The sequence below is a fragment of the Helianthus annuus genome, chromosome 2 (genome assembly GCF_002127325.2).
Source record: "Helianthus annuus cultivar XRQ/B chromosome 2, HanXRQr2.0-SUNRISE, whole genome shotgun sequence".
Lineage (NCBI taxonomy): Eukaryota > Viridiplantae > Streptophyta > Magnoliopsida > Asterales > Asteraceae > Helianthus > Helianthus annuus.
This window is the reverse complement of record NC_035434.2, coordinates 82,823,141-82,845,844: the sequence shown is the minus strand read 5'-3', so window position 1 is coordinate 82,845,844 and position 22,704 is coordinate 82,823,141. Positions and strand designations below refer to the sequence as shown.

The window sequence follows — 22,704 nt, the reverse complement described above, 5'->3', positions numbered from 1 at the left end:
TTTGTTCAACTACCTTTTTTTTAACGGTGTTTTTTTTTTTTAGTGACCCAATGTCACACCGTCTAAACGACGGCACTAGCCAAGATCTAAACTTAACCCGACTACTCCGATATATTAAACCTCAACTGCTAAAATAGAATAAACTAATGAGAATATGAAATTAAAGTAGCAACCCTAGAGAGAATAAAGACAACATAACACAAACACAATATTTTGAGAGATAACAAGTTGACCTAAATAAGTTAAAAGCAACCTCATGTTGCCCCTTCATTGAACCATCCATGTGCCTCTTCCAGCCATTCAATGGCCAACAAATACATACACTTGTCCTCTCTTTTTTAACTTGTCAGCAACCTCCTGTTTTCCCTTATATTTTCAACATCAATCAAACAACGACTCAGTCATGGCTTCATATCTCTCCACTCTGGTGAGAATCGGCCATGAAAGCAACCATGCAATGCGCCTGCGATCGCCTTCGGGTCTCGCCGGAGCCTCCATTGATCCGGGCATAAGAAGAAGAAGAAGAAGAAGACGACCAATATTTGGTGTTAAAGCCGCGGCTAATTACTGGGATGCTTGGAAACCTGACCAGGGTTCCAAGGCTCCTTCACTTAGCGACGTGTTTTGGCCCTCTGCAGGTTCGACCAAATTGTGAACCATGATTGGGTTGGTGTTTTGGCTAACAAATATATACGTATATGTTTTGGATGGAGCAGGTGCATTTGCAGCCATGGCTATGTTGGGAAAGATGGACCAAGTGTTGGCTCAAAAGGGAGTTTCGATGACAATAGCACCACTTGGAGCTGTTTGTGCGGTTCTTTTTGCAACCCCTTCTACCCCTGGTGCTCGGGTATTTCATCCATCTATTTCTTATCTTTCATTTTTCCTTTTTTTTTTTTTTTTTTTTTTTTTTTTTTTGCTTTAATGTGTTTTTTTTTTTATATTATAAAAATTATTGGGTATTTGAGATTGCTTTCTTATAATGCATCTTCTTCAATTCACAAGTCTAAAGTTTGATGTGTCGTTTTAACAATATATTTTAATGTAAACCACATCAGATTGGATAGTCAAACTACTTTATGATTGTGCATTAAAATTTACATTTTGTTACACATATCTAATAATTAGTTACACATTTGTTAGGTTAGTGAGAACAATATATCACATAAGAAAAATCTGTATTTGTACATATACAAATACTAGTATAGTAATTAACTTTTTAGAATAGACTATCCTTAGTAAGGATAGGATAATTTGAAAATTCACTTGAGTATAGAAAATTTGTGAAAATCCTATGAATCAATAAAAAAAACTTTGTATGATATATGCTATTTATTATCTTCAAGATTTCAAGAAAAGAAAATTTTAAAATGTGGAACAAAATGATGTTAAAATGCTACACATGTGTAACATGCGGAATTTTCATTTTGTTACACATATGTAATAATTAGTTACACATTTTTTAGGTTACCGAGAACATATATTACATATGTTAATAGACAAAAAAAAAAAAAAAAAAAAAAAAATGGTTGTTACACTGGATTTTCACGAATTTCTTAAACTTAGGTGGGTTTTCATTGTATTCTCCCCTGGACCGGGGTATATCAACAAAAATATGTATTTATTAAAGCGTAAATCAAACTACTTCAATACAATACAACAATGTCATTTTATACATTCAAATAACTGATTATAATGTCGTGTTTCTGTCCTGAAAGCATGTACAAACCTTAATAATATTTGCAATACGTTTTGTTACATTTTTGTTACCGATTTTAGTTATAGAATTTCATAGCATTAGCATCATTCTCAAAATGTTTGAGGACGCATACTTGTATCTTTTAGACTTTTCTTGAAACGGGCATGGTCCAACGTAACTATAAAACTAGTAACTAGCACCAAAACTATGCTATTTACTTGAGAGGATTCTGTTGGTATAGAAAATTAAAATATGTATAAAAGTGATTGCTACAGATTATTAAATAAGTACTTTTAGGGTTTTGATTTTAAATAACGGTAAAAATCATGATTCACGAGGAAATATGTGCCACAAGATATGCTTGTGTATTTTACATTTAAAATTAAAAAAAAAAAAGGCGACTTAATTTTTAATGGAATATGCTTTTTAGCCATGAAGAATTACAAGTTTTTTATTATTAAGATAGATAATTTATTAACTTCTAACTATCTCGATATAAATTATCATTTATATATAAAATTATTTATTTAGTTCAATTTAAATAAATAGAGTTTTCGTAACTCGCACATGCTTCGATGAGGGAGGGTGTTGATGGTCTAATACTCTAATATCATTAGTTTTGATAACAAATTCGTACTAAACCGCTAAGTAATGTTTTGAAAACACAGAAAATCAAAGATCATGTTAGTTGGTCTGTTGAACCGGTTAAACTGGTCAAAACCGTTCAGTTTGGCACTTTGGGTTAAACCACATTTTTCTTACTTTTTAAAATTATTAGTTTGCATAACTTAATACTCACACAAAAATATCATAAGTAAAATCTTAATACTCACACAAAAATACCATAAGTAAAATAATACGGATGCGGTTGGCTCCAAGCTTCAAACCTAAACCCAACAATTCAACACGGGTTTTCAAACCATAAATCGAATAAACCTCAAACCGGTTAATTTGTTTCACTTTAAACGGTATAACCAGTTTCTAACAGTTCAGGAGCAATTCTAATCACAGATAACAATAAACGGGACATATATATAGTCCATGGACTTCTATGTTGTATTTCCCCTGCCATTAAAGCTATCATGGATATTTTTCAACACTTCTTCTTAATTATGTTTCTATGGCAAAAATTTAACCTTTTTTTTTATGAAGATGTAATTGACACCACAAATTGTCAGAGAATATTGGGATTTTAATTTTAACTTTTAACAGAATTTAAACATATAGAAATTGTTTTATTGAAAACCAACAAATTTAGTGATAACAAAAATATTTGAGCACTAAGATACACGTGCAAAGCCGTTACTGGAGACATCCGAATGTATATATTTTTTTTTAAAACAATAATTTTCACGCAAAAAGATCCGATTTTAGATTAAAACATGTTCATGCCTTTATTAATATTTATTATCGTTGCGTTTTTTTAGGAATTTTGGATTTTAATAATCTCAACTATTCACCGTTCGTCGTCAACAGTCTGAACTTTAAAAATAACCACTGGCAGCCCTAACTTTTAACATATTGGCCTTCAATAGACCCTGACTAACAGAACCCTAACGCCGTTAATCTTCGATCACCAGAAAAACGTTTTTTGGCCGGAAAACTCAACATTTTCGTCCCGAACCTCTTTATAACAATATTATGGAATTTTGGGAACTTTATCTAGTAAAAGCCTCAATTATTAAAGTCGTCGAAAAACTCATTTTTCGCCGGAAAACTTCTTTTTCGCCGGAAAACTCAACTTTTTGGCCGGGAAACTCAACATTTTCGTCCCAAACCTCTTTGTAACCTTAGATCGGACCTTTAGAAACCTTTTTTTTGGACAAAAACGGTTTTCCGGAGACTAACAAAGTTAGGGTTTTGTTAATCAGGGTCCATTGGTAGCCAATATGTCAATAGTTGTGACTACCAGTGGTTATTTTTTAAGTTGGGACGGTTGGAGGCCAACAACGAATAATTGAGATTATTAAAATCCAATATTCCTTTTCTTTATTTTAAATTAACTAAGTTCAGATCTATAAATCATAATCATGTTCTCATTCTGATAGTCAACTGAAAGAAATTTGACTTTTTTTTAATAATTTATGGGGGCTACTAAATGTACCCCCTCTTGTTACTTTTTATACCCCCTTTCCATAAAATCATATTTAAACTTGTCATATTTACTCCCTAAGAGCATTCACATCCAATCCACTAAAAATATACATACATTTCACTAAAAAACAACTCCTATATCAATATATTTTCACTAAAAACAAATACTTTTTCTCTCTCCTTTCCAATATATATTACATTTTTCTCTCTCTTTCACTCACAACCACTTTCAATATATATTAAAAAATTATAGTGGGTGAACAGTGTCCCCCCAAATATACAGATGAACAGTAATATTTTCTCTCTCCTTCACTCACAACCACTTTTTATACTCTTTACATTTTAAAAACCCCACACACTACATATGATGGACTGGATGGGAATGCTCTAAACAAGTCCTATTTTTTTAAAAGCATTCTTTTTTGTTACAAAAGAAATCCAAAAGTGTAAAAATATATTATAGACGTTTTTTTAATTGTTTATTTTTTATGTTTATTGCACATCTTTACAAATTACTAATAACGTTTTTTATATAAAAACAATAATAAAAAAGTTTTGAATTTTATTTTTGATAAAAGTCTACATTATATTTTTTTTCTCGTCTAGTTTGTAATTAAATGTCTTATATTTATTATTTTTAATATTTTAAAATGTTTTTTTTTATTTTGTAACGACTTAAAGTGGGTATCTGATGCGTGGTTGAAAACCAATGATTATTCGTAATTAAGTTTATGCTTTTACGTGACTTTTGATTTCGAATGACCTACTTTTGATTATAAAAAAAATCCACATATATTTTCGAGATCAACCAGTTTAATATATTTTTTAAATGAAGAAGAGAAAAATCCACATATATTTTCGAGATCAACCAGTTTACAACATACTCTTTATACTAATTAAATTTGAATTTATATAGATTGTTAATTTATAGTTTGATAAAATAATTTTAGTACCTATTGTTTATTTGTTCACTTATATAGATGGTTTGAATGATTAATATGTGCTAGGGCTGTAAACGCTATTTTAAAAGATTTTTTTTTACTTTTTTGATAAATAAAAATCGTTACTTATATTATAAACACGTCTAAAGTATTAAAAAGATAAAAGTAAGACCTTTAAAATACAAATTAGATGAGGAAAAAACATAATATAGATTTTTTTTTAAAAAGAAAGTTCAAAACTTTTTTTATTATTTTTATAAGAAAAAATGTTACTATTTATTTGTAAAGATGTTCAATAAAAAAACATAATCAAAATACTATTTGAGAAAGTGTCTTTAGAAACAATATATGAAAACTTTTTAAAAATATGATTTAAATAAAAATTAAATATTAAATATTTAAAAAAATGTCTCTAATCTTTTTTTACACTTATGAATTTTTTTTGTAACAAAAAGAATATTTTTTAAAATGATGATTTGTATAGGGGGTAAATATTACAAGTTTTAATATGATTTTATGGAAAGGGGGTATAAAAAGTAATAAGAGGGGGGTACATTTAGCCTACCCCTAATTTATAGCAATTAACTAATTTATAACGGTAAGATTTACTATACAGGAATATCCTTTCAAACTATAGAATTTCTCCAACTATCTTTGATTTTCTGGCAAATTGAATTTGACTAAATTTAAACTATAAGTCTGTGATAATTATGTTTGTGGGATTGTCCTTTGTTTGTATTATTTAATCGGATTTTGTTTAGATTTAACAAGTTAGTAAATTATTCAATAAATATTATGATTTCAATGAGATAAAAAGTTTAAAAGAAAAACTCTCTTTTTGTGAATGCAAAACTGCAGAAGTACAATATGTTTATGGCTCAAATGGGTTGTGCAGCAATTGGAGTGTTAGCGTTCTCATTTTTCGGTCCGGGTTGGCTCGCTAGGAGCACCGCGCTCTCAGCATCACTAGCTTTCATGATCTATTTCCGTGCCATTCATCCACCGGGTATGTATCAGGGCATTTTCGTAATTTAAGAAACGTTTATAGTTGATTAATTTTTACCATGTCCTTGCAGCTGCAAGTTTGCCTTTGTTATTTATTGATGTGGCCAAGTTTCATCAGTTGAAGTTTTGGTATGTTTTGTTCCCGGGTGCAGCTGGATGCCTACTTCTGTGTTTGATTGTAAGTTTCCCATTGAGTAAATTACAAAAATCGTCCTTTTTGTTAACACCATATTACAAAGTGCGTCATTTGTCTTCAAAAAGTACGAAAAACGTACTTAATGTTTGCAAACCCTTGTACGTTACGTCCTTTAGCCTTTTAACTCAGTTAGTTTTAATGTTTAAATCTGACCAAATGAACCCCACATGAGGGTATTTTGGTCATTTTACTCAAAATAATAAAATGAATCATCATAAAAATGATAAATAATTTTAGGTTTTTTTAGTTAGTTTTCGCGTTAACTAGTGGTTTTCATTTGAACCTTCCCCATTAATACATTTCTGTAAATGCTAGGTTGGTTTAGATTTTAAGCCTAATCAAGTGAGCATGGACTCGTTTAAGCTCGGCTTGTTTACACCTCTTGATTACTTTTTACCCAATTTTTTAAAATTTTCTAAAAAACCAGTTACTAAATTTGTTGGTTCTGTACCAATTTTGCAGCAAGAAGTGGTGTGTTACATGAAAGATAATGTCAAGTTCTAAGTGAATGACAACTGGAATATCGAAAAAAATGACAACTTGATTCAAATTTGAGAATGGGGAAAGAAGGATATTCATGTGCTTTGTTCCTCGTGTGAATGATTTTTCAATTGTTATGATAAATCAAAGTTGTACATTATGGCCCATCAATTCACTGGGCCCAATATAAGTGATATGCGCTTCATATAATATTTGTATATAGAGCCTAGAGTCCTAGACAAAGAGTTGCAAACACAAAATGACAAAAGTATAAAAGGCAGCCTTTTATTGACCGATATTAAATCTTTGAAAATAAATATCTTTTTTCTATTAGTCATAACTTTTTTAGCATTTAAGTTAATCTCTACTTTGGTGTTTATAATGAAATTATCTTTTCTTTCTCTTAAATATGTTTTTTCTGCCATTTTATATATGTTCACATATTAGGGTTGAGGGTATAGTCAAACAACTTAGGGTAGTATTATGTCATGTCAACTTCTCATTCTACTCATTTTACACTCAATCACTAGGTATAGTCAAACACCCCTCAATTAAAAAAAAAAAAAAAAAAAAAAACATGATTGGTCCCTCCTCTCTCTCTCCTCTCCTCTCAATCACACTCAATCCAATTCGGTGAACACTCACCGATTTTTGTTGCCTCTCTCCTCCTCACCGATTTCCCCCAAACCGAGGGTATAGTCACCGAATCGGTGACTCAAGTCACCGAATCGGTGACTTAGGTCACCGCACAAGTCCCCGAGGGTTATACCCTCCACCCTTATTTGTATATAGCTTTTATATATTTACAGTAAAACCTCTATAGATTAATAATGTTGAGAGTGAAATATTTTATTAATTTAGCGAGATATTATTATATCAATAATTATTAATTCAAAGATTTGCCTTATATTCATGAGCAACTCTAAAATTAATGCATCGACCTTCAAAATTTGCATTTCCGTTCACTTTACCTATTTGAATAAAACAGAAACAAGGACCTTCAAAATTCTCATGTACATTCATACATTAATGAACTTGTCAACTTCAATGTACATAGATTTAGATTGATCACTATAAAATATCTAATGATAAATTTTAAAATCACATCAACTATAGCTTCTAAACTAAAAGGTGTTAAAAAAAATCAATGATGACCAATCAACAACGAAAATTGTTATACGAGTATAAGAGAGATCACCAAGGATGTACTCAACAAGATTTGGTGCAGTGGGTTGACAAAACATTCGATTTGAAAGTTAGTCAACGAACAATATCAAACACTCTTAAGAGAACATCGGAGTTCCTATCGGCTAACTTTGACAAAGATGGATCTTCCAAGCGTCACAAAGCAGCCAAGTATCTGAGAATATACTGCCTCAACTCTTAAGTGCATTGGGGAGATTTAAATATGAACTCAGTATAGACTTGAAGTTCACAAAAAAAAAAAAAAAAAAAAAAAAAAAAAAAAAACAGGTGACTATAGAATCATTTTTTTACAAGACAATCCTAGGGAATCTTGATACAGGAGTATATTAGGGAATCTTGATATGGAAGTATATTCTAAGGTGGGACACGCGAATAAGTTTAAGCCCTTAAAACACTAATTCGTATCTCGAATCAGTTGAACTTTGTGTAAAAATTTAAGAGAATCAGTATACTGACAATCTGTGTGAATGCTTTAGAACTTAAAGTGTTACAAGCTCAACGGTGCTAGTGATTTATCATAAACTGATATGATCCTCTGACACAAACTCACACAAAAATATTGTCTGTAAATATGTTTGTAAATATTTCTTTACTGCTTTATGTTTTCAGAAAAATACAAAAAGATTTTGTTTCTACTTTATTTTCGACAACCGATGTCTGAATGTTGAGTTTCAAAAACTAAGTATGTTGAACGTGTTTCTGAAAATAAACAAGTTCATTAATTTGAAACTTGAAGTTTTAAAATCAAAAATCAAAAACAGTTTGTGATATCTCCAAGGTCATTAATTTGGACTTGGATGATTAATTGTGAGGGATTTGGATTCTTAAACTGTGAAATCTATAAAATCATTTGATAAGAGGAGAGAGCCAAGTTATTCCTGGAATTTCATATTGTTACAATTATACAATAGAGCCAGGTTTTCAATCCTGGATGTTCACAAATGCTTTTACTGTTTAATTCTTGAAATTGTACCAGATTACGATCCCGATAGCCGAGTCTAAGGGGGAGTCTGAAGACGAACTCGACGCAAGGGGAAGCTTGTAACCGGAAAGCCAGGTGTCGATCCCAAAAGCACGGAAGCTTGACGAAAGGGGGAGACTGAAGAAAAAGATTCTACCGAAAGGGGGAGCAGCTGAAGCTGAATACCGATCCACGGGGAATCTGTTCAAGCAAGAGGGAGTCTGTGATTGCTGAAGATGATAAAGCTTCAAGAAGACTCAGAGACAGAAAAGACAAGATGCTACGATATTGACTGTGGCAATATCCAAGGGGGAGTCTGTGAGTGCAGATATGTCTATCGCCTCCGTTAATTCAGAACGTAGCAGAAAACAGAATGAAACTAGATTTTATAGTGATAAACATAGAGCAATGGCAATTTTGTGAATAAGGAAACACTCCTTATGAGAGCCCTATAAATAGGAGGCTTATAGTTTCATTTTAGAACTTTTGCTCATTTGGTGACTTTGGAGCTTTGAAGTTAGAGAGAGAAAGTAGAGAGAGAAAGCCATCAAGGTGATTCAAGGTGATTGTACTATTGTAATATCATTCTATAGAATAACTATTATATTACGTTTATGTGTTCGCTCCACGCACGCATACGGATTCCGCACGTCGCACGTGTCGTTCGCAATCGTACGGGAGTCGTTTACGGTCCTACAACGCCCTCACATAAACCCTTTCTTGACCGCTTCGTCATCGTGTTTATAGATGATATCCTTATCTATTCGAAGTCGAAAACTGAACACGTGCAGCATCTACGTTTAGTTCTCGAGCTTCTCCAAGGGAATCGCCTCTACGCCAAGTTCTCCAAGTGTGAATTTTGGCTCAAGGAGGTTAAATTCCTCGGTCACATCATCAATAGTCAAGGTATTCACGTCGATCCCACGAAGATTGAACCAGTTAAGAGTTGGATTACACCGAAAACCCCGTCCAAAGTTCGTTCTTTTCTCGGATTGGCGGGTTATTACCATCGATTTATCATCGATTTCTCTAAAATTGCCGTTCCTCTCACCTCTCTTACACATAAAGACAAGACTTTTGTTTGGGGAACCGAACAAGAGGATGCCTTTCAAACCCTCAAGTGTATGCTTTGCGACGCTCCCGTACTCGCGTTACCCAATGGAAACAACGATTTTGTAGTCTAGTGCGATGCCTCTAACCTAGGTCTTGGTTATGTTCTTATGCAACGAGACAGGGTTATCGCGTACGCGTCTCGTCAGCTCAAAGTCCATGAGAAGAACTACACCACCCACAATCTCGAACTCGGTGCAGTTGTTTTTGCGTTAAAGATTTGGCGACACTATCTGTATGGTACCAAATGTACGGTCTTCACCGACATAAGAGCCTACAACACATCTTAAACCAGAAAGAACTGAATATGCGCCAACGTAGATGGGTTGAACTTCTCAACGACTATGACTGTGAGATACGCTACCACCCAGGCAAGGCAAATGTCGTAGTCGACGCTCTTAGCCGACGAAGCTATTTACACAGTATTCGTAATGTTCAAACCAACACGACCTCGAAGCCCTCATTCGCGACGCTCAACACGCTTGCTTTCTCGAGAACACCCTAAAGGAAGAACGGATACTTGGAACCAAAAACCAACTAGTGAATAAACCAAATGGTATCTTTCACTATCTCGACCGCATTTGGATTCCTAGTCGCAATAGTCTCAGAGAGATTTTGCTGACTGAAGCCCACAAATCACGATATTCCATTCATCCCGGTGCCAACAAGATGTACCAGGACCTACGTGCCAGGTATTAGTAGTAAGGAATGAAGAAGGATATCGCTCTATGTTTCGAAATGCCTGACTTGCTCGAAGGTTAAGGCCGAACATCAACGACCCTCTGGCTTACTCGAACAACCCGAGGTCCCGATGTGGAAATGGAAGAGTATAGCTATGGATTTCATTACGAAACTCCCTCGTACGCCATTAGGTCACGATAGCATTTGGATTATCGTTGATCATCTTACTAAATCTGCGCACTTCTTACCGATACGAGAAGACTACAAGGTTGAACGATTAGCACGAATCTATACCGACAAAGTCATTTATCGACATGGGACACCTCGTGACATCATCTCTGACCGCGATGGTCGATTTACTCCGCGTCTCTAGGAGACATTCCAATCCGCTCTCGGGAATACTCTTAATCTCAGTACCGGATTCCATCCCCAGACCGACGGTCAGGCTGAACGCATGATTCGCTCCCTTGAAGACATGCTTTGTTCATGCATTATAGATTTTGGTGGTAATTGGGATTCGCATTTACCTTTAGTCAAATTCTCGTACAACAACAATTATCACGCTAGTAGACAAATGGCACCCTTTGAGGCAATATATGGAAGAAAATGCCGATCGCCTATTGTATGGCACGAGATCGTAGACGCGCAAATTACCGGTCCTGAGTTATTACAAGAAACGACTGACAAGATCCTCCAGACATGAGACAATCTCTTGAAAGCTCGGAGTCGTCAAAAGAGTTATGCCGATAAACGCCGCAAGCCCCTTGAGTTCGAAGTTGGTGATCACGTACTCCTAAAGGTTTCACCTTGGAAGGGGGTAATCTGATTCGGCAAGAAAGGAAAGCTAGCGCCACGATACGTGGGACCCTTTAAGATTCTGTAAAGAATTGGCAAAGTAGCCTACTGACTCGAATTACCGGAGGAACTCAGCAACGTACATCCGACTTTCCACGTTTCAAACCTCAAAGAGTGTCTAGCTGAAGAGAACCTGCATGTTCCTCTTGAGGATCTGCAAGTTAACGAAACCCTACACTTCATGGAAAAACCAGTAGAAATCATGGACCGAGAGACCAAGAAACTCCGACGCTCTCGCATTCCTATAGTGAAGGTTCACTGGGAAGGCAAACGCGGCGCCGAGTTCACTAGGGAACTCGAAAGTGATATGAAAGCTAAATACCCACATCTCATCGTTACACATGCGCCTTAATTTCGGGACGAAATTCCCTAAAGTAGGGGAGGCTGTAACAACCTGACCTTTCGGGTCATTATAATAAGAAATGGCAGATACCACATTTCTTGCTTAATTGCTTGTACTCTCCGAGATTCGATGCTAATTAACCCTTTTGCGACAATATATTGTTTGAAATATATTTTAAACTATGTTCTACAACGCGTTCACAACGCGTTCACAACGCTTAATCAAAACACAGTTATCACATTTAACGCATGTTATAACGCTTACTATTTAACGCATTTCATCGCATGTTAGACTAAACGCTATCGCAAGCAATCTCAACGCAAACTCAAAACGCAAATTTACTTTTATGCATCTTAATTGTTATGTGTGTTATTTGTGTGATTATCTGTTTATTTGTTATGTGGTTATCTCAACGCAACGCTCACTCGCAACTCGCTTAAACGCAATGCAACTTTTAACGCACGAAACGAAAGTGGGAAAACTAACTCGCACAACTCAGCTGATCGAATGAGCAGTCGATCGAATGGACATCCGTCTGGATGACCATCCGCTCGGATGGCCATCCGCCCGAGCTACACTTCGTGTCCTCCACCGCCTTATCTCCTCTCTCACCCTATAAATACTCGCCCGTACATCAATGTTCATTGATGTGACAGCTCCATTCGACCAACTCGCTCCCAGGTCATTCTCAGGCACTTTCTCTCGATTCAAGGCCATTTCGTAAGTATTTCTCCCTAAATCTTGTACTTCCATCATCACTACACACTTCTCCATCATCTTTTCCATCAAAATCACTGGTCTTCTTCCCGAAATCACCTGATTTGGACTTCTTGAAGGTGACGTCATCTCGGTTTCTTATGCAAACTATAGTGTGACATCATCTCATCAAGATTTGTTCAGATCTAAAGGATTTCCACACATTTAAACACAAATCTCAACAAGATCTAAACATTTTTCAACTGATTTCAACTTTTCTTCAACTTTCTTCACTTTTTACTCAAACTGATGAAATCTAGACTCCTTCAGACTCTCTGCTCATTCTCTAACTGAGAACCGATTTGAAAACGGATTTCCACCGAAGAGACGACCGATTCACGGGTTGAACATGAAACTCCAACAAAGACAGTTAGTCTGATCGAGTGGGGTGGTTCCCATCTGATTGACTGGGCTGGACCATGGTGGGTTTTCGATTGTTTGACACGTCATCACGCCGTCTCTGTTAAAACTCAAACTTTTGAACTTAGAAAACTTTGTGAAATTTTCAAGTGACAGTTTCCCACTCGAGGGGCCATCTGATCGGGTGACCATCCGATTGAATAACCATTTGACCAAGTAGCTTGTCCTTTATAATATTCCTTGTTTCAAAACGATTTGACCAAACTTCAAACTACCAGTCTCTCGATCGAATAGCCATTCGATTGAATGGCCGTCCATCAGGATGACCATCCGACCAGATGACTTGGCATCTATACTTCATGTTGTTTAAATGCTACAATGAAAACTTTAAAAGATTTCAAAAAGATTTATAAACTTCCACATCTCATTCGAATGGCCATCCGTCTAGATGACCATCCGATCGAACGGGTATTCATCCGTTCTACTCACCATTCGACACTTATCTCATCTGACACGCTGTTTACACGTTGTTCAACACTTATGCTACTGTTCTATGCTCAGGCTAACTCCAACGCGCTCCCTTCAATCCAACTCAAGGTTGTGTTTATTTGTTAAACACATACTGTGAGTATACTCGAGCCCTTTTTCGCTTAACGCACTTTGGGTGTTACATACATTCTATATCAAGACAACACGCACACAATACTCAACTCTTTTATAAACGCTAACCGCTCTCGCATGTTATATGTGACTCGATGAATGCTTATATGTTATGTTTACACAGTGATTGTTTGCCTGACACCTTAGCAACGATAGTACTATAGTTTGGACTCAGCACCTGTTTGTTCAGGGGTTGTTAAGGGCCTTACTTCACATGTTCACAGTGGTGAAAATGTGTTGCGCATTCTACAACTCGCAGTTATGTCGGTTGCATGCGTCATTGTATATAGCTTACTTGATTCACATTTCTACGTGTTACATGCTAGTTATGCGTAAACGCTTTCACTATACTATATGCTATGCAAACTTGTGTACTCACCTTTACATTTTATGTATGGAATTTATTTTAACGTATGTTCATGTTGATAAGATGCTAAGCTTGCTTTGATGAATCAAGTAGGAAGTCTAGAAACCCACCGAATAAGAAATCTAAGTTATCGGAACAGTTTATCTGTTTTTGAGACACGTTATCTGTAATAATTGTCTTTACTTTATATGTTAGTGGTATGGAACATTAACGTTAAATATATTGTCATTAATAGTTGTTATGGATTCTCTTGTACAGTCTGTTTTGCTCAGTGCCACGCCTCGATGTTTCCGCCATCGATTGGGGTGTGACAATTAGACATCATGATATTAGCGTGCAAGAAAAAAATACCAAAGAAATGATTAATACTATGTTGAAACGTTTATTTTTCTATACGAAAAAAATAACTTTCTTCATACCATGTCAAAGTAGTCTCCTTGCTTTCCTATATAGTGAACTTTAGGCACTCCATGAATCAACTTGTTGTTTCTTTTCATCTTTCTCTAGAGTAGTGTCACTAGAACCATCATTTCGTTGTTTTCTTTCACCATTCTACAATTTAAGAAACATAAATTTATCAAACTCACACTCATTAACAAGATAAACACTCAATCTTTTTTAATTTAAGAAACACACATTAAAAAGATCAAAATTTAATCTTTCAAAAGCACACCTTAAGCAGTCACCATTAAGACCAGCAACTATAATAGTTTTCCCATCATAATCAGCGGGATCTAATGATGAAATGTGACATCTGTGTCACTTCAACCATCAAACAAATACCAAACCAATGAAATATTGTATTTCATACTTGGGATTTGTATAAACATGTGTATCAGTTGCACATATCAACTCTTGTTCGATTTCGGGCTCTAAATCGCTTTTCTGGAAGGTTATACGCGCACTGATGCGTAAATATAACCAGTTTAACGCAACAAACACTCCGGAACAGTGACATAGGCTTAACATACCTTAAATAACCTTTACATAACTTAGAAATAAGTTTTGGAAGGTTTGGTGTGCCGAAATTAAGTTTATTCGCTTACAGGGACTAAATATGACAAACTGCGGAAGTATGCCAATTTGAACTATAACGAACATTCCGGAATATGATCATAAGATAAACACACCATAAATATCCTTTACATAGCTTAGAAATAGGCTTTGAGGTGTTCGGTGTGCTAAAATAAACTTTATGCTCATTCATGGACTAAAAGCGTCAAAAAGTGCATAAGTTTGCATTTTCGCGCATAACTTACGTTCTGAATACATCCGGACATCCAAAAATTTATTCAAGCATTAAAATATTTTATTTTAGTGTTTGGCATGAGAAAAATCCATTCTTCGCGCAATTTGGATCGTTTTTCGTGCTTATGCGCATTCCGTCGTAATTAAGCGAACATCACGATCGTACGACGAAACGAACCGACATCCGGCATATTTTTGAGCATGTTTCATGTCCACAATGTTTAAGCATCATTTTAGGGCCTTAAAGTTGGCTTAACGGGCCTTAAACATGTCAGAAATGGCTTTAAACACCAACAGGGACTGAAACTGTCATTTTTCAAACTTGTTTGCAGATCAGAAGGCTCAGGCGGCCCGCGTAAGCCCCCATAAAACCTTACGCGGCCCGCGAGAGCATGTCAGGTATGCAAAAATCAGTTTTTCCAGCTGTTAACTGCTGTTATACTCTTGTAACCCACTTGCAAATGGTTTTGGGGCATTTCTATGGGCTGAAATGGTTTAGTAAAACTATGGGCACAAGTGTAAGGTTGAGATCAAAGCTCGAATATCGACAAACGATCTTAACGGCTCTCCGAAAACTATAAATACCCCATCCCATTCACTTGCAAAACCCACTTCATTTCTGAGATTTCTCTAAGTTGGGGTGTTTCATCACCTCATACCTGAGAATACTTGGAAAATCAATCTTGCGGGGACCCTTTGTAAGTATTCTTTCGTGTTTTTCATTCGTTTTTGCGTTAAAGTCAAACTCCGTTTAACTTTCTGCATTGACCAGTTTATGGTCAACGCGAATTTCGTTTGAACTTCATAACGTGAGCGTAATCACGATGGTTATAGTCCCTAGTGACTATACCTACTGATTACCACATTATCTAGGCTCAGTGCCGAGTCGTAGTTTCGGCCAAAATGCGTTTTCTCACGTATTTTGTAACCAAACTACTCTAGGGTATTAAAACCGTTTGTTTTAATACCAAACCTGTTTTCTAACCTTACTAAACATGTTCTAGCATGTTTAGCTCGTCACTTTTAGAATTGTGCTTGTTTAGGGTCGTAAAGGTAAGCGATCTAATCAATCGCTTATACTTTCGAACCCGACCCATTTGGTCGATCTTTAGGATCCGACCAAACGCTTTAGGTGACCATAGTTGTATAGGGAATAACCTTCCGAGGTTATACCTTATGGTCACGTCATTTAAGTAGTTGTATGATAAGTAGATTATATGCCTTAGGAAAATTACCAAAATGCCCTTTTTACGCATAAATTCATTTTAAGCATATGTAACCTAAATTTTGACATCTAAACTGATTAGGCAACTATATTAGACATGTTGAGGCATATTTTACTTATCATAGGACTAGTTAAGCGGTCCGAACGCGTTTTACGCGAATGACGCGTTAAAGTAGCATAAGCTACCTAAACGGGTCGTAATGGGTCGTAAGCACTTAGGTTAGGTTTCATTTTAGTATGTGGGCTTTGTTTAACCATATCATATGAATTCCAATACTCATTTGGTTTACGAAACCTCATACTATCCAATTCCCCGATTTAGGTCCGGTTATTTATGTAGTTATCTATATAGGGTGCCGTTTGATTCCGTGATCCCTCTAGCTTGACTTGGTTGTTGTTCAAGACTTCTAAGGACCCTCAAGTGAGTACATAGTCCCCTCTTTTACTGTTTTTCAAACATTTTGGGGGTGAAACACATGTGCCTACTTATTACTTTCATGCTTTTCATGTTTTCATATCATATACTTGCTATGTTCATTAGTACACTATTAGTACATGATTTCAAATTGTTTTGCTATGTATGTTTACTTAACATGCTAGCACATGGTTTTACATCACATTTCTTTTGCTATGTATGTTTGCTTAACATGCTAGCACATTGTTTTACATTACATTTCTTTTGCTATGTATGTTTACTTAACAAGCTAGCACATTGTTTTACATGACTTTTCTGCTTTGTATGTTAACTTAGCATACTTAGTACATTTGATTTACATTACCTTTTCATGCTATGTATGTTCATTTAGTCCATACTTAGTACATTCACATCACATCACATGCTTACATTCGGTATAACATTTGGTTTGTTTAACGGTTCTTTATTACATTCATTAACATTAGCTACGCCGCTCGGTAGTAAGTAATGGTACCATAGGACTTGACAAATCCCGTTCCTAAAATCCTAGGTTTGTTTGGATGGATGGAATGACCGAATCCGAAAACATTTCTTTTTGATAACTTTTACTCTAAGGTTATCCTGCTGTCTCAAGGCTTGAATGTATGCGTTTAACATACCGCATAAGTGTTTGTATCAGTATAGCATGCATTTCCACAAAACATAACTTTGATTTAAACCAAGTTTTACTTCAATACTTTGTTTTGTGCATTTTTCACCTATGGTTTAGTTGATACATTTCACTAGCCATACATATCATTTTGGTTACACATTGCATGATTTACACTTGGACATAAACATTTGACATATTATTCAATACATTTGGCAATTGGTTTAAACATAGACATTTGACATTGGTGGTTGGTTTGGGTAAGTGATTTAAGTAACGAGGCGTGTGTAATATGATACAAGCATGGTGGATACGCCGCTGGTACTTCCTATATATAAGTGTTTGTATGATATTACATATCGCAGCGTTGTTTAAATCATTTTAGTTTAAGACATATTTTTTCACAAGACATTGTTTTACAAACAACTTATTTTATACAAACTCATTTTTACTTGGTTATTCATTTAACCTTACATTACTCTTTGACATATCATCTACCTTATTATCGCTTTTCAAACGTTTTATAAAAGCAAACACTTAAACTGGAATCATGACAAGTTTTCATTAAACATTTTCTTAAACCTAAGTCATGAATCCTATTTTGACAAAACCTATGTACTCGCCGGCATTTTTATGCTGATGTATTTTCACATGTGTTTCAGGTACAATAATTAATGATATTTGATGATGATATTGATGCATGCTCACATAGGATTGGACGAGGCCTTAGTGACAATAAAAGATGCAAGACTAGATAATTATGTTATGTTTCTTTGCTTGTTTTGACATTGTAACTCAGTTAATCAATAAAACAAAATTTCAAATTTCCATGTGTTATGAAACAATGATTCTATTACAACACTCCCCGACGTTTCCGCCACGTTTTGTTGTTTTACGTGGTCGGGGTGTGACATGAAAGCACTTGATTAGTTGGTTGAGGTTGTTGAGGCATGGGTGGCCAAGAGGCTGTGAGGATACTAAATAATTGTTCCTTAATAGATTCTTCAAAGATGACCACATACTCACATTGTTTGGCATAGTCATGCTTTAGACCTTATGTAACTGCCCCTACTTTGAGTCCAATAAGAAAGTCATCTTCACTTTTACCCTCCAAATCATCATAACCTGATACAGGTCGAGTAAACATGGATTAGATTCTTTCAAGTTTCGGTATCACCTACATCAGAAAAATGAGCACAAATTAGTTCAAACAGTTTCTCACATGTTAGTTTCTACCAAAATAAAATTTTTACTAATAAAAAACAAATTAAATAATCAATGTACATTAAATAATAAGGTGACTATTGCCATGGCATACATCTTCTTCATGTCCTTAAAGATTGTGTTTCTTCTACTACATTAGTTGTCTTTCTCTTTCATGAGGATTCAAAAGCCGCAAGTCTGCATCTTCATTGGCAGGTCTGGCTCTCTTTCTCTCTCTATCTCATTTTCTCCCCCTCCTAAAACTATTTAAATTTTGAATCATGGCGCTCAAATATCCTCCCGCTCACCTGTGATTAGCTTCTACCATTGTCCAAACCTACAAGATGCTTTCAAGACTTGTACATGATGCATCACAACTTGTACTTTATATATAGTATATATATGATGTGTGTAAAATGCAACATATAAATTACATCAAATAAGGCATAAAACTAACCCTTTTTTTAGTACTAATGTTGGAAAAAGTGTGTTTTTGTCTTTCTTTTTGTATTTTCAGGGTTAAAAGAGCTTAAATGAACAAAAGAAGCAAAAACACAGCAAAATCTAATATAAATACAAGAAAAGTAATAAACGTGGCATGCCCGACCCCTCGACAGCATCTTCCCAAGCAAAAATAAGACATCAGAAGGCTGAACACGCCTTGTGCCCAGCGGACACGGGGGCATTCCCAAGTGTCTGCAGAAAGGACAAAAGAGTAGAAGTTTCTATTCCCAGACACGGGGGCGTGCCAAGCTCCACACGGTCGTGGTCAACGCTAAGATTCACATAATCCAAGCAAATCTTGAAAGTACAGATACGCTTCTGCACACGGGGCCGTGCCCAGGGGACACGGGGGCGTGGTCAACTAATGCAGACAAACTTCAATTAATGAAGAAAGAGAAAGTGGGTGGACACGGATCCGTGTCCGGGCTTCTGTGCAGGCTATAAATAGGGGTGCTTGGTTCACTTCAAAGGCATCCCTTAGCAAACCACCTCTCTCACACTTCACCCACACTCCACCACCATCACAACACCCTCATCCACCACCATCATCCATCATCTATCATAGAGTGTGTGTAGTAGTCTTGGGATCCAAGATTGATAGTAAGAGTTCTTGACAATCAAAGGCCGTGTTTGCCTAAGTCTCTTACATCACTTGATGAAGACAAGCATTTAGTTTAATACTTTTGTTTTTTAATCTTTTCGCACTTTTTTTTTGGTTTTGTATTAATGACTTTAATAACTAGTTTCTTATGTTGAAGGTGAAACTTCCTTATCATTTATCCGTGGTATCTTGGCGTTATTTTACTGTCTATATAAAATAAAAGATTTACACCATTCATATCTCTACGGTCTATATAGAGATATGTTGGCTACCTGGTCGGGGGTTAAGGGAATGGTTTGGTAAGGTTCTTGCGTTGTTCAGTATATAGATCCTGCAAGGACCTGGGTCAAGCTTACTAGGACCTCCTTCAATACCCACTAGTATTGGATGGCGGGGGTGCGAATAGCTTGATCCCCTCATATGTAAACTACTATTAATACTTTAACCCGGCTATTTGGGATTGTATCACTGCTGATTCAAACCACTTAGCCGAGGGTAACGTCACCTTCAAAAGAGGGGCCTACCACATTATGTCACACCCCAACCAATGGCGGAAACATCGGGATGAGACGAAGTGTGAAGATTGCTCGAGACATCATACGCTAATAATTGTGACAAGTATTTAAATAATCGTTTCATTTCATTTCTAAAGAATCAAGTACAAGGTTTTGAAACAAAGTACAACAACATGACTAATAAAATGATACAATACAAATACAATTCTTTCTAAGTGTGTATCTAAGCATCCTACTAGATTCCATGCATCGTCAACATCCACCTGTAACATGTTAAAAATAAAGTTCAATGCAAAAGCAAAGGCGAGTATACAAGTTTGATACATACATAGCAAAAGATAAGTTTTGAACAATTCCTCATAGCAAGCATGTGATTCAAGATAAGCCTTTAAATATGGTATGTGTCTAACATATCAAACCAAGGAAACGCAATATGCTCATGACATAACCGAGATAAAGGGGCGGGTCGTTAATCCTATAGCGCTACATATGTCACGGTTTGGCTCTTACGAAGTTAATGATAAATTCAACACATAAGTTTCACCCAAGTTTAAAGTATCAAGCCATCACGTATACAAGCATGTTATAGGAATGTTCATGTGTTTAAGCAAAATGTTCATGTGTAAGTTTTTGATAAGTAAACATGTTATACCCCAAAAGTGGTAAAAGTAAAAAGGGGGAAATACGAGTATACTCACAAAGTTTGCATATGTTTTCCGATTATCCAATGTGACAAAGTTGCCGAGGTTGGAAGGTTGAATGCGTAAGGGTTTAAGTTCAAGCATGTTTAGAGTCGAGATTTGGAATGAAAGTGACATGAAAATATTATATCAAAATTGTGACAACCCGTACTCTCGTTGTCGAGAGAAGGGCATTTCAGTAATACACGCATTTATTTATTTAGTTATTTTTACAATTATTATTATTATTATTCGTGAAATAATAATAGTCCGCGACTAGAGATTTAAATTATTTGCGCATTTGGTTAATATAACCGAACAAGTCTGGTTGGGCAAGAATCTTAGTCGGTTAAATGGGTTCACACACTTGGGCTAGGCCCAAGACCCACTCCCTAAACCTAAACCTAAACCTACACTATTTAAACCTTCTAAAAACCCTTCCCCCTCTCATTTTATTAACCCAAAAACCCTACAAAAACTATGGCAGCCGCACAAGTCCCTGATCCTCCTCCTCTCTCTCGTTCAGATTTCCGGTGACCGGAAATCGGATTCCGGCAGGTGCCCTTCCCTCTCCGATGTCACACACCCTCAAACGAGCTAACCCTTTCACCACTCCTGCTCCCCCTTCTCGATTGAGCATTGGCAGCCAAGAAGGAGCCGGTGCACCCCCCCCCCCCGTACTCTCATTTCCCGGTGACGAAGATCACAAGATGGAAGTAGAGAGTGAGCAGTGGAGAAGGAGACGACGGTGGCATCACCATCTCAGGCGGCAGCGCCGCTCGCGGCGGCGGTGGCAGTGACGCTCCACAACGACGACGGTGGGGATTCGTTCAATGCTTCTTTTGCTGGTGGTGCTTGGTCCGGTCAACAAGTCAGCAGGATCGGGTCTCGTTCAAAGCTTCAGGTCTGTTCGGTTCAATACTAGAGCAGATTGGGTTTCGATTCAAGAAGTGAACTCGGTCCAGATCAGAAGCAGGGACTGCTCGTGCATTCAACCCTCGGTCAGTTTATACCACTGTTTGTGTTTGTATTGTTAGTTTAAATAATGGTTGGCAGTTTGCTCGATTCATGGGTGCGTGTGTGATAATAAATGGTTGTTATTGCTTGATAAGTTGGATGTGTGAATGATAGGAAGACGTTGACTTACTGTGTTGTCAAAAGTGATTGTTTGAAAAATTATACAAGTCTAATGTTCACAATAATAAGGTGCACAAAGTTGTCTATTTGTCTATGATTACATATTTAACAAGGTGCATTTTGTGTGAATGAATATTGATTACAATATGTGTTCACGAGTATAAATAAGTAGCTATTTTGGGTGATGATTGTTGATAATAGGATGATATGCAAAAAATATGAATGTGTTTAAGTAAGACTTTTGCATGATAGAAATAGAAGAGATAATGATGAACTTGTTAACAAAATCATGGTAATGCTTGTTGATGGAATAATGCTGGTTGATGATGTTTAGGGTGCATGATAGCGTGATTTTTGTGATAAAATGGCTGCACATGTTTTGGTTGGAATGTAGTAATAAAGCGATATTAGGTGATGGTTGATTGGATTCGTTTAGAATTATGAACGTGATGAACAGTTTGAATATGCGATGAATATTTGAAATCTGTTGATTGATCTGATTTGATTTGGGTAGAATGTTGAAAACATGTTAGTGAATTTTGATTGGACAGTACACACTCATGAAATCTGATTGGATAGTACAAAAGTTGGGGAATGTTCGAGAAGGCACCCGTGCTTGCATCAGTGGTTGCGAGTCGAGACCGCAAGGTTGCGACTCGAGAACATTGAACGACTACTCGAGACCGAGCATGCACATTAGGGGACTCGAAACCAACTAGGTTGCGACTCGAAATCTCTTGGTCTCGACTCGAGGTTTCGACTCGTGCATGCATCCCTCGAGACCTTCCATTGCAACCCGAGACTTCTTGGTTG

General features: G+C 36.2%; 1 protein-coding gene across 1 annotated transcript; it reads left to right on the top strand.

The window, feature by feature from the left end:
• Positions 1-203: 203 nt before the first annotated feature.
• LOC110919394 (transmembrane protein DDB_G0273707/DDB_G0273361) lies at positions 204-6,732 on the top strand. Its single transcript, XM_022163669.2, has 5 exons — positions 204-638; positions 717-850; positions 5,593-5,740; positions 5,811-5,917; positions 6,398-6,732. The coding sequence occupies exons 1-5, from the start codon at positions 404-406 to the stop codon at positions 6,437-6,439; spliced, it is 666 nt and encodes a 221-aa protein (XP_022019361.1). The 5' UTR covers positions 204-403; the 3' UTR covers positions 6,440-6,732.
• The last annotated feature ends 15,972 nt before the right edge of the window (positions 6,733-22,704 follow it).